This window comes from Scyliorhinus torazame, chromosome 22 (genome assembly GCF_047496885.1).
Source record: "Scyliorhinus torazame isolate Kashiwa2021f chromosome 22, sScyTor2.1, whole genome shotgun sequence".
In the NCBI taxonomy this organism is placed as follows: Eukaryota; Metazoa; Chordata; class Chondrichthyes; order Carcharhiniformes; family Scyliorhinidae; genus Scyliorhinus; species Scyliorhinus torazame.
Genome location: NC_092728.1, coordinates 12,855,271 through 12,867,818, shown reverse-complemented (window position 1 = coordinate 12,867,818; position 12,548 = coordinate 12,855,271). Strand labels below are relative to the sequence as shown.

At 53.8% G+C, this 12,548-nt stretch overlaps 1 protein-coding gene across 1 annotated transcript in view; it reads left to right on the top strand.

Moving 5' to 3' along the window:
* Positions 1 to 12,548, top strand: part of fgd1 (FYVE, RhoGEF and PH domain containing 1) — a 138,216-nt gene that overhangs the window by 120,293 nt on the left and 5,375 nt on the right. The window contains exon 17 of the mRNA XM_072489010.1: positions 1,907 to 2,050. Coding sequence (XP_072345111.1) covers positions 1,907 to 2,050 — 144 coding nt within the window. The remainder of the gene's footprint in view (positions 1 to 1,906; positions 2,051 to 12,548) is intronic.

Sequence of the window (12,548 nt, the reverse complement as noted above, 5' to 3'; positions counted from 1 at the left end):
GGACACTCGCAGGGCTGACAAGCTGCAGCCGCATTTAAACAATACACCCCCACCCCCCACCCCCAGCCCCGGCAGAAGCCTCTTGGCCAGTGGCACGCCTGTTGGCGGAGTATGGCGGTGTTGGACGCTGTCTATACGCCCTCTCTCTCAGTGGCCATCACGCCAGGTTCACAATTCCACGTGGAACGCGCTTTCGGGAACGAGGTCCATCGGCTCGAACAAAGAACAAAGAAATGTACAGCACAGGAACAGGCCCTTCGGCCCTTCAAGCCCGTGCCGACCATGCTGCCCGACTAAACTAAAATCTTCTACACTTCCTGGGTCCGTATCCCTCTATTCCCATCCTATTCATATATTTGTCAAGATGCCCCTTAAACGTCACTATCGTCCCTGCTTCCACCACCTCCTCCGGCAGCGAGTTCCAGGCACCCACTACCTTCTGTGTAAAAAAACTTGCCTCGTACATCTACTCTAAACCTTGCCCCTCGCACCTTAAACCTATGCCCCCTAGTAATTGACCCCTCTACCCTGGGAAAAAGTCTCTGACTATCCACTCTGAAAATGAAATGAATGAAAATGAAAATCGCTTATTGTCACAAGTAGGCTTCAATGAAGTTACTGTGAAAAGCCCCTAGTCGCCACATTCCAGCGCCTGTTCGGGGAGGCTGGAACGGGAATTGAACCGTGCTCTCTGCCCCTCATAATTTTGTAGACCTCAACAGGTCACCCCTCAACCTCCGTCGTTCCAGTGAGAACAAACCGAGTTTATTCAACCTCTCCTCTTAGTTAATGCCCTCCATACCAGGCAACATCCTGGTAAATCTCTTCTGCACCCTATCTAAAGCCTCCACATCCTTCTGGTAGTGTGGTGACCAGAATTGAACACTATGTGGCCTAACTAAGGATCTGTACAGCTGCAACATGACTTGCCAATTCTTATACTCAATGCCCCGGCCAATGAAGGCAAGCATGCCGTAGGCCTTCTTGACTACCTTCTCCACCTGTGTTGCCACTTTCAGTGACCTGTGGACCTGTACACCTAGATCTCTCTGACTGTCAATACTCTTGAGGGTTTTACCATTCACTGTATATTCCCTACCTGCATTAGACCTTCCAAAATGCATTACCTCACATTTGTCCGGATTAAACTCCATCTGCCATCTCTCCGCCCAAGTCTCCAAACAATCTAAATCCAGCTTGATCCTCTGACAGTCCTCATCGCTATCCGCAATTCCACCAACCTTTGTGTCGTCTGCAAACTTACTAATCAGACCAGTTACATTTTCCTCCAAATCATTTTTATATACTACAAACAGCAAACAGCAAAGGCCCCAGCACTGATCCCTGTGGAACACCACTGGTCACAGCCCTCCAATTAGAAAAGCATCCTTCCATTGCTACTCTCTGCCTTCTATGACCTAACCAGTTCTGTATCCACCTTGCCAGCTCACCCCTGATCCCGTGTGACTTCACCTTTTGTACCAGTCTACCATGAGGGACCTTGTCAAAGGCCTTACTGAAGTCCATATAGACAACATCCACTGCCCTACCTGTATCAATCATCTTTGTGACCTCTCGAAAAACTCTATTAAGTTAGTGAGACACGACTTCCCCTTCACAAAACCGTGCTGCCATTTGCTAATACGACCCCTTGCTTCCAAATGGGAATAGATCCTGTCTCGAAGAATTCTCTCCAGTAATTTCCCTACCACTGACGTAAGTATGACCGGCCTGTAGTTCCCTGCATTATCCTTGCTACCCTTCTTAAACAGAGGAACAACATTGGCTATTCTCCAGTCCTCCGGGACATCACGTGAAGACAGTGAGGATCCAAAGGTTTCTGTCAAATGATCGAAATAATGATGATTTAAAATGCAGTGACCAATCCTCTGCCACTCTCTTACAGAAACAGGCATCGATCGTGGCTGAGAACAGTGTGATTTGCAGTTACCTGTACTACACGGAGAAAGGGGGGAAGGGTTGGCAGAAGAGTTGGTGCATCATTCCGGAGAATGAGCCCCTTGTCCTTTACATCTATGGAGCCCCCCAGGTGAGTGTGACTGGGACCCTCTGGGATTCTCTCTCTCTCTCTCTCTCTCTTTCACTCTCTCTCTCCCTCTTTCTCCCTGTCGCTCTCTCTCTCTTTCTCTCTCCCTCTTTCTCTCTGTCTCTGTCTCTCAATCTCTCTCTCTCTCTGTCTCTCAATCTCTCTCTCTCTCTCTGTCTCTGTCTCTCTTTCTCTCAATCTCTCTCTCTGTCTCTCACTCTCAATCTCTCTCTCTCTCTGTCTCTGTCTCTCTCTCTCTCTCTCTCTCTATCTCTCTCTCTCTGTCTCTCTGTCTCTGTCTCTCACTCTCTCTGTCTCTCTCTCGGCCTCTGCCTCTCTCTATCTGTCCTTGTCTCTCACTCGCTCTGTCTCTCTCTTGGCTCTCTTTGTCCTCCCTCTCTTCCACCTCCCTCTCCTCTCTCTCTTTAACCTCTCCTCTCTTGCCTTCTCTCTCTCTCTCTCTCTCTCTCCTTCTCGCCTCTGTCTCTCTCTTTCCATCCTGTCTCTCTCTCTGTCTCTCCCTCTCTCTGTCTGTCTCTCTCTCTGTCTCTCGCTCTCTGTGTCTCTCATTCTCTGTCTCTCTCTCTGTCTCTCACTCTCATTGTCTCTGTCTCTCTCTCTGTCTCTCCCTCTCATTGTCTCTCTCTCGCTCTCTCTCTCTGTCTCTCTCTCTGTCTCTCTCTCTCTTTCACCTCGCTCTCCTCTCTCTCGTTAATCTCTCCTCTCCCGCCTTCTCTCTCTCTCTCATTCTCTCCTCTCTGTCTCTCTCTTTCTCTCCTTCTTGTCATGATAAGCAGACACACACACACATAATATACAGGCAGACAGCTAATGGACACAGAGAACAGGTCATGACCAATAAGCAGGCAGGACACTCAGGGGTGGGATCTGACTATAAAAGACACGAGACACTCACACTCCGCCTCTTTCCACTGATGAACATCTAGAGAGTCAGTCAAGTGTGTTGTTACAATCTCACACCTCCACCACGTGGCTAAGAGCTCGTCTGGTTCAGTCAGACAGAGTAACCACACTTAGTTAGCAGAGAGTCGAACTCACAGAGAACTGTGCTAACTGTGCTATTAGTTCAATAAACCTGATTGAACTAACTTCAAGATCTGGAGTATCTTTCTGATCTAAGCTGCACCCTGTTGCAGCCAGTGTTAGACCAGTGTACCTAACACGACATGATACCGGGAGACTACTAATTTAAGGTGGCTTACCTCAGTCCGTTCCGTGACGACCAGCGGATGTATCCCGACACCATGGAGACGATTCAGGCTCCTCACCAGCTCAGGACCTCCGGCAATCTCAGGGCCAACCGGCGGACATTCAAGCAAAAGTTTCTGTTGTACATCGAAGCCTCAGACCTCGAGGGTGCGTCGGATACAAGGAAGATCGCGCTTCTCCTCTCAACAGCGGGGGATCAAGGCATCGAACTCTTCAACTCGTTTAACTTCACCGAAGGCCAGGACAAGACAAAGTTTCAGACCATCCTGGACAAGTTCGACAGTCACTGTGAAGTGGACACCAATGAAATCTTCGAGCGCTATATATTCAAACAACGCCTTCGAGGTAAAGATGAATCTTTCAATGCCTTCTTAACTAGCCTCCGCCTGCTAGTGCTGTCCTGCAACTTTGGTGATATTGCTGACTCCATGATCAGAGACCAAATTGTGTTTGGAGTTCACTCTGATCCTCTGAGAGAGCAGCTTTTAAAAATCAAGCATATGACCCAGCCAGTCGCAATTGAAACATGCACAGTGCATGAGCACGCAAAAAATCGGTATTCCCAATACAAATCGGCTGAAAATGAGAAACCTGCCTCCCGCGAGGCAGAGAGTGTGCAGGCCATCGCCCCGATGCAGCGCCTCAGCATTGAAGACAGCGGCCATCTCGCGCGCTTTTCCCGGAGCCCCACGCATGCGCGACGCGAACGGGATAACGGAGCGGCCGACACCCGCACTGCGCATGTGCGAGGACGTACACCGCGTCGCGACGCCGACGTCATGCCGTGCCCGGACTGTGGCAACGCCCACTTAAAGGGGCACTGCCCTGCCAGAGGCAGGCGATGTTTAAACTGCGGGAAGCCTGGACACTATGTAGCCTTGTGCAGGTCTGCACCACCAGTCAGGGGCCATCGCTCCCAATTCCAACGCAGGCGCGTTCAGACTGTACAACGACGATTACAGGATTCTGATCCTGGCAGCACAACGGATCCAGAGGACGGCTGCCTGGACTCCGCCTACCGAGTGGGCATCATTACCACACGTGAACATGACACACCTAACTCATCTCGCATTCAGCCCATCCTCGCTGTGGATTCGGAGGACGAATGGCGTGCGGTGATGCAGGTCACCCGCTGCTCCATCCAGTTCAAGCTGGACACAGGTGCTTCTGCCAACCTCCTCTCACAGGCAGACTTCAAACGCATCAAGAAGCCACCCAAGGTCCTTCCAGCAGCCTGGAGGCTCCTGGACTATAACGGTAATGCCATCACGGCACTGGGATCTTGCCATCTACTCGTCTCCAACCGGAGCACCCATGCACGGCTAAGGCTTGAAATTGTCAAGCCGGACAGGGCATCCCTACTGGGCGCGCATGCCTGCAAAAAGCTAAACCTGGTGCAGCGCGTTTATTCAACGACATCCTCCAACGTGGATCTTCAAGTGGCATTGACGACATCCTCGCTCAGTATCCAGATGTGTTTGACGGGATGGGCACTTTGCCATATCAGTGCAAGACCCTACTGTGACCTGATGCCAAGCCAGTGGTCCATGCACCACGCTGGGTCCCAGCTCCGCTGAAGGAGCGCCTGAAGGCACAGCTCAAGGAGCTGCAGCAGCAGGGGATCATGTCCAGGGTAACCGAACCGACTGACTGTGTCAGCTCGATGGTGGTGGTTAAAAAACCCTCTGGAGACCTGCGCATCTGCATTGATCCCAAGGATCTCAACCAGAATATAATGCGTGAACACTACCCCACCCCGAAGCGGGAGGAACTCACCAGTGAGATGGCACATGCAAGGTTTCTCACAAAGTTAGATGCGTCACATGGGTTTTGGCAAATCCAGCTGGATGAGTCCAACAGAAGGCTCTGCACCTTCAACACACCGTTTGGCAGGTACTGCGATAACCGTATGCCGTTCGGCATTGTCTCGGCATCGGAGATCTTCCACCGCATCATGGAGCAGATGATGGAGGGCATTGAAGGGGTTCGTGTGTACGTGCACGACGTCATCATACGGTCCACGACCCCTGAGGTGCATGTTTCCCGTCTCCAGCAGGTATTCCGCCGTGTCCACGCCAATGGCCTGAAGCTGAACAGGGCCAAATGTTGCTTTGGCATGGCGACACTCAAGTTCCTAGGAGACCAGATCTCTCAGCAGGGCATGCGCCCGGGCACAGACAAGGTCAAGGCCATCGCAGCCATGAAGGTCCCGGAAGACAAGAAGGTGGTGTTGCGCTTCCTGGGCGTGGTCAATTTTCTGGGCAAGTTCATCCCAAGCCTGGCCTCACACACCACGGCCCTACGAAACCCAGTGAAGAAGTCCACTGCCTTCGAGTGGAAGGCGGCCCATCAGGCAGAGTGGTTGGAGCTGAAAGCCAAGCTCACCACTGCACCCGTATTGGCATTTTTCAGCCCAGACAGGGAAAGGAAAGTCTCGACAGATGCGAGCCAGGATGGCATCGGTGCGGTCCTGCTGCAACGCGATGACACTTCATCCTGGGCACCGGCTGCATCCGCATCAAGGGCAATGACGCCCACCGAAACAAGGTATGCGCAAATCGAGAAGAAATGCCTGGGCCTCCTCACTGGCATTCTCAAGTTTCACGACTATGTCTACGGCCTGCCGACATTCAGTCGAGACGGATCACAGGCCCCTGGTCCACATTATCCACAAGGGCCTTAACGACATGACGCCTCATCCTCCTCACACTCAGAAGGTATGACTTTGACCTGGTCTACATGCCTGGCAAGGAGCTCATCATTGCCGATACACTGTCCCGCCCCATCGCCGAGCCTAGTGAACCACTGAACGTCATCCGGCAAATTGAGTCACAGGTTGAGTCACAGGTGCAGCTGTGTGCTAGCACCCTCCCGGCGTCTGATGAGAAGGTGATTCGTTTCCGTGAGGAGACAGCCAAAGACCCCCTCTTGCAGCGTGTCGTGCACCACCTCGCCAATGGCTGGCAAAAAGGGCAGTGCCCTCAATTTTCCAATGTGAAGGACGACCTGACGGTGGTTGATGGTATCCTCCTCAAACTGGACCGGATTGTTAATCCACTCAGTCTCCAGAGCTTGGTGCTCCGGCAAATCCACGAGGGCCACCTGGGTGTCGGGAGGTGCAGGTGCAGAGCCAGGCAGGCTGTCTACTGTCCCGGGATCAGCCAGGACATCGCGAACATGGGGCGGGATTCTCCGACTCCCCCTGCCGGCTGCTGAAGCCGCCGGGGTCTGGCGGGGGCGGGAATCGCGCCGGTCGGGGGCCGTTGGCAGTGCCCCCCCCCCCCCCCGGCGATTCTCCGGCCCGCGAGTGCCCGCCCGTTTTTGGCCGGTCCCACCGGCGTAAATTACAACAGGTACTTACCGGCGGGACCTGGCTCCGCGGGCGGCCTCCGGGATCTGGCCCCGGGAGGTGCCCCCATGGTGACCTGGCCCACGATCGGGGCCCACCGATCCGCGGGCGGGCCTGTGCCGTGGGGGCGCTCTATTCCTCCGCGTCGGCCGCTGTAACAGTCCGCGATGGCCGGCGCGGAGATGAACCCCCTGAGCACGGACTGGGATGACGCCAGCACACGCTGGCGCTCCCGCGCAAGCGCCAACTTGCGCCGGCCGGCGTGACGCCAAGCCCCTTCCTCGCCAGCGGGCGCGGGGCAAACCACGGAGGATTCCGCACGTTCGGGGCGGCCCGACGCCAGAGTGGTTCACGCCGCTCCTTCCCGCCGGAGTTGCTGCCCCGCCGGTTTTCGCAGAATCCCGCCCATGGTCCTTAACTGTGCGACCTGTCGACGCTTCCAGCCAGCGCAGAGCAAGGAGACACTTCAGCAGCTTGAAATCGAGACCTCCCCGTGGTCCAAGGTTGCCATCGACCTCTTTCGTGCGAATGGTCGTGACTACGTGTTAATCATTGATTACTTTTCCAATTACCCTGAAGTCGTGAAGCTCTCAGACCTCACATCCCGAACCGTCATCAAGGCCTGTAAGGAGACGTTCTCCAGGCATGGTATCCCACTCACTGTCACGAGTGACAATGGCCCGTGCTTCAGCAGCCAAGAGTGGTCTCTGTTCGCCAAGTCGTATCAGTTCAAACACGTCCTTCCAGCCCGCGCTATCCGCAGTCCAACGGGAAGGTTGAGAAAGGGGTGCACATTGTGAAACGGCTCATCGGCAAGGCCGCGGACTCTGCTTCGGACATTCACCTCGCGCTGCTTGTGTACAGGGCAACCCCACTGTCCACTGGCATGTCGCCGGCTCAACTCCTGATGAACAGGGACCTGCGGACGACACTTCCAGCCGTACACCTGCCCGACCTGGATCACCTCACCGGCAAAAACAGGGCTGTGGTGCTCATGCCACCGATTTGCCCGTGTTATCCCCGGCAGACACTGTTCGGGCCAAGACCCCTGATGGAGGCTGGTCAGCTCCAGCTGCCGTTGTTCGACAGGCTGCCCCCCGCTCATATGTTGTGCGTCTGGCTGATGGTTCTGTTGTGCGACGAAACAGACGGGCACTGCGCAAAGTTGCCTGCCCACAACCACATTCTTCTCCATTTCCTTCTGGTGTTTTGCCACCTCCTGATACCTCGAACCACGAGGCCACCAGTCAGGCTTCCATCCCGCCCATCAAGGCACCGTCGTCCCCTCCGCCACCTCTCCGGCGGTCGATCAGGAGCAGACGCAAGCCACAGAGACTGGACTTATGGACGTTTGTTCTGTTGCTATGTTCTGTGTTCTCGCATTAGACACACATGTACATATGTTCACATCCACTGCATGTATATATGTTAATATTGGCCTATTCTTGGAAATACGTTCACATATGTCATCCAAACATATAAAAAAGGGGAGATGTCACGATATACAGACAGACACATAATGATATACAGACAAGCAGCTAATGGACACAGAGAACAGGACATGACCAATAAGCAGGCAGGACACTCAGGGGTGGGATCTGACTATAAAAGACACGAGGCACTCACACTCCACCTCTTTCCACTGATGAACATCTAGAGAGTCAGTCAAGGATGTTGTTACAATCTCACACCTCCACCACGTGGCTAAGAGCTAGTCTGGTTCAGTCAGACAGAGTAACCACACTCAGGTTAGCAGAGAGTCGAACTCACAGAGAACTGTGCTAACTGTGCTATTAGTTCAATAAACCTGATTGAACTAACTTCAAGGTCTGGAGTATCTTTCTGATCTAAGCTGCACCCTGTTGCAGCCAGTGTTAGACCAGTGTACCGAACACGACACTTCTCTCTGTCTCTCTCTCTCTCTCTCTCTTTCTCTGTCGCTCTGTCTCTCTCTCTCTCTGTCTCTCTCTCCTTGTCTCTCTCTTTGTCTCTTTCCTTCATTCTCTCTGTCTCTTGCTCTGTCTCTCTCTCCTTGTCTCTCTCCTTGTCTCTTTCCTTCTCTCCCTCTCTCTCTGTCTCTCTCTCTCTTTCTCTGTCGCTCTGTCTCTCTCTCTCGCTCTGTCTCTCTCTCTCGCTCTGTCTCTCTCGCTCTGTCTCTCTCTCTCGCTCTCTCTCTCTCTCCTTGTCTCTCTCCTTGTCTCTTTCCTTTGTTCTCTCTCTGTCTCTCTCTCTCCTTGTCTCTTTCCTTCTCTCTCTCTCTCTGTCTCGCTCTCTCTCTGTCTCTCTCTCTCTCTGTCTCTCTCTCTGTCTCTGTCTCTGTCTCTCTCTCTGTCTCTCTCTCTCTCTCTCTCTCTCTCTCTCTCGCTCTGTCTCCCTCTCTCTCCTTGTCTCTCCTTGTCTCTTTCCTTCATTCTCTCTCTGTCTCTCTCTCTCGCTCTGTCGCTCTCTCTCTCTCTCTCTCTCTCTTGCTCTGTCTCTCTCTCTCTCTCTCTCTCTCTCTTGCTCTGTCTCTCTCTCTCCTTGTCTCTTTCCTTCTCTCTGTCTCTTTCCTTCTCTCTGTCTCTGTCTCTCTCTCTCTTTCTCTCTGTCTCCCTCTCTCCCCCTCTCTGTCTCCCTCTCTCTGTCTCCCTCTCTCTGTCTCCCTCTCTCTGTCTCCCTCTCTCTGTCTCCCTCTCTCTGTCTCCCTCTCTCTGTCTCCCTCTCTCTGTCTCCCTCTCTCTGTCTCTCTCTCTCTGTCTCCCTCTCTCTGTCTCCCTCTCTCTGTCTCCCTCTCTCTGTCTCCCTCTCTCAGTCTCCCTCTCTCTGTCTCCCTCGCTCTGTCTCCCTCGCTCTGTCTCCCTCACTCTGTCTCCCTCACTCTGTCTCTCTCTGCCTCTGTCTCTCTCTGCCTCTGTCTCTCTCTCTCTCTGTCTCTCTCTCTCTCTCTCTGTCTGTCTGTCTCTCTCTCCTGTCTCTCTCTCTCTCCTTGTCTCTTTCCTTCTCTCTCTCTCTCTCTGTCTCTCTCTCTGTCTCTCTGTGGTAGTCACCACTGTGGTATTATATTGTCTATAAGGGTATTACGGTAAGGCCCCTGTACTACAGGTACGGGGGTAGATCCCTGCCTGCTGGCTCTGCCCAGTAGGCGGAGTATAAATGTGTGTGCTCTCTGAACAGCAGCCATTTCGGCAGCAGTTGTAGGAGGCCACACATCTCTGTGTAATAAATTGATAGTGCATCACTCTCTCTATCTCACTCTCTCTCTCTCTCTCACTCTCTCTCCTGATGTATTGGGTGTTCTGGATCACAAACAGGTCACCAACACTGGAAGTGGTGCAACTCTATTTTATTATGAGGTTAACTATATTAACATACTTGAACTGTGGGTAAATGCAACACCAGCTTTAACTGTTGACCCTTGCCTAGTCCTAACCAGGTGATGCACTCAGCACATGGTGAATGTCTGTGTTGCAGGCTGTGAGCTCTGTGCTCCGAGCTGGCTGCTACTAGAATGAGCAGGACCTCTCCTGTCCCCTGTCTTTACAGTGCGTGTGCTCTCACTGGTGATTGGCTGCGGTGTTGTGTATGCTGATTGGTCCCACTGCATGTCCATCAGTGTGTGTGTGTGTCTGCACCATAATATACTGGTGTGTATTATGACATCCCCCCTTTTATATAAAGAACATGTGCCTGCGTGACAATAAATATCGTGCAGTGAATGTACCTGACTATGTGTGTGCGTGTTATTTACATGACTATGTACATGAGGCTAATCTATTTACACGGGAAGGTGCCTGGTGCAGAGAAACAGGGTGTCACACCAACAACGAAATGAACATTATATACAAACTACTGGAACGATGAAACAGAACAGATCAAAGAGTCCAACATCGTAAAACTCGTAAGTCAAGTCTCTGAGGTGGGCGACGAATTCTGGTTGACCGCCTCAAGGGTGGGTCAGGGGTCACCGGCTGAGGAACGGGCTGGGCCACGGCAGAGTGAGGAGGATGCAGAGTATTCGGAATCTCCACATAGTCCAGGTTGGGGACAACAGGAGGGCGTGGCACCGGTGGAGGATCACGTAGCGAGCGTGGAACGAGACGAAGGGCACGCCGATTGCGGCGGCGAATGGAACCATCTGGCAGACGAACCAGGAACGAGCGGGGAGACACCTGCCGAAGAACCACAGCAGTTGCAGACCAGCCACCCTCCGGAAGATGGATGTGGACGTTGTCATCGGCGCCAGAGCAGGGAGCCCGAGCGTCATGAGCCGCCTTGTGTTGTGCACAAGACTGTTGCATCCGCTGAAGGACCGGAACGTGGTCGAGGTCTGGGACGTGAATGGACGGCACCGTGGTCCTGAGGGTGCGACCCATGAGCAGCTGGGCTGGCGACAGGCCCGTGGAGAGTGGGGCCGAGCGATAGGCCAGCAGGGCGAGGTAGAAGTCGGATCCTGCATCGGCAGCCTTGCAGAGGAGCCGTTTGACGATGAGGGCGCCCTTTTCCGCTTTGCCATTGGATTGGGGGTGCAGGGGACTGGATGTCACATGCACAAAGTTGGACCTGCTGGCAAAGTTGGACCATTCCTGGCTCGCGAAGCAGGGGCCATTGTCCGACATCACAGTCAGTGGGATGCCGTGACGAGCAAAGGTCTCCTTGCAGGCACAGATGACCGTCGATGATGTGATGTCGTGCAGGCGTACGACCCCCGGGTAGTTCGAAAAATAGTCTACAATCAGAACATAGTCCCTGCCGAGCGCATGGAACAGGTCAACGCCGACCTTAGACCAAGGGGACGTGACCAACTCATGGGGCTGAAGGGTCTCACGTGGTTGGGCCGGCTGGAACCGCTGACAGGTGGGGCCGTTGAGCACTGTGTTGGCGATGTCCTCATCGATGCCGGGCCAGTACGCAGCCTCTCGGGCCCTCCGTCGGCACTTCTCCACGCCAAGATGGCCCTCGTGTAGCTGTTCCAAGACGAGCTTGCGCATGCTGTGCGGGATCACGATGCGGTCCAGCTTCAGGAGGACACCATCGACTACCGCCAGATCGTCCCTGATATTGTAGAACTGCGGGCATTGGCCCTTGAGCCACCCGTCCGTCATGTGGCGCATGACACACTGTAGTAGGGGGTCAGCCGCAGTCTCGCGGCGAATGTGGATAAGGCGTTCATCCGTGGCCGGTGATTGGAGGCCGTGAAGGCCACATGGGCGTCAACCTGGCAGACGAACCCCTCTGGGTCACACGGGGTGTTGACTGCCCTGGAGAGAGCGTCGGCTATGATCAGGTCCTTGCCCGGGGTGTATAGGAGCTGGAAATCGTACTGCCAGAGTTTAAGCAGAATGCGCTGGAGGCGAGGGGTCATATCATTCAGGTCTTTTTGTGTAATATTGACCAGCGGGCGATGGTCGATCTCGACTGTGAATTGGGGGAGGCCATACACATAATCATGAAATTTGTCGACCCCAGTCAACAGGCTCTTTTCGATCTGCGCGTAGCGCTGTTCCGTGGGGGTCATGGCACGTGACGCATATGCAACGGGGGCCCGTGATGAGGCCTCATCGCGTTGCAGGAGCACCGCCCCAATGCCGGATTGGCTGGCATCCGTTGAAATTTTTGTTTCCTTCGTGGGATCAAAAAATGCCAATACCGGGGCCGTGGTAAGCTTGATCTTAAGCTCCTCCCATTCGCACTCGTGGGCAGAAGCCATTGGAAGTCTGTCGTCTTCCTGACCAGGTTCCGGAGAGCTGTGGTATGGGAGGCGAGGTTGGGGATGAACTTCCCCAGGAAGTTGACCATGCCCAAAAATCGGAGGACCGCCGCCTTATCCGCTGGCTTCTGCATGGCCATGATGGCTGCCATCTTGTCCGCATCCGGCCGCACACCCAACCGGGAGATGTGGTCCCCGAGGAACTCGAGTTCCGTCTGGCCGAAGGAACATTTGGC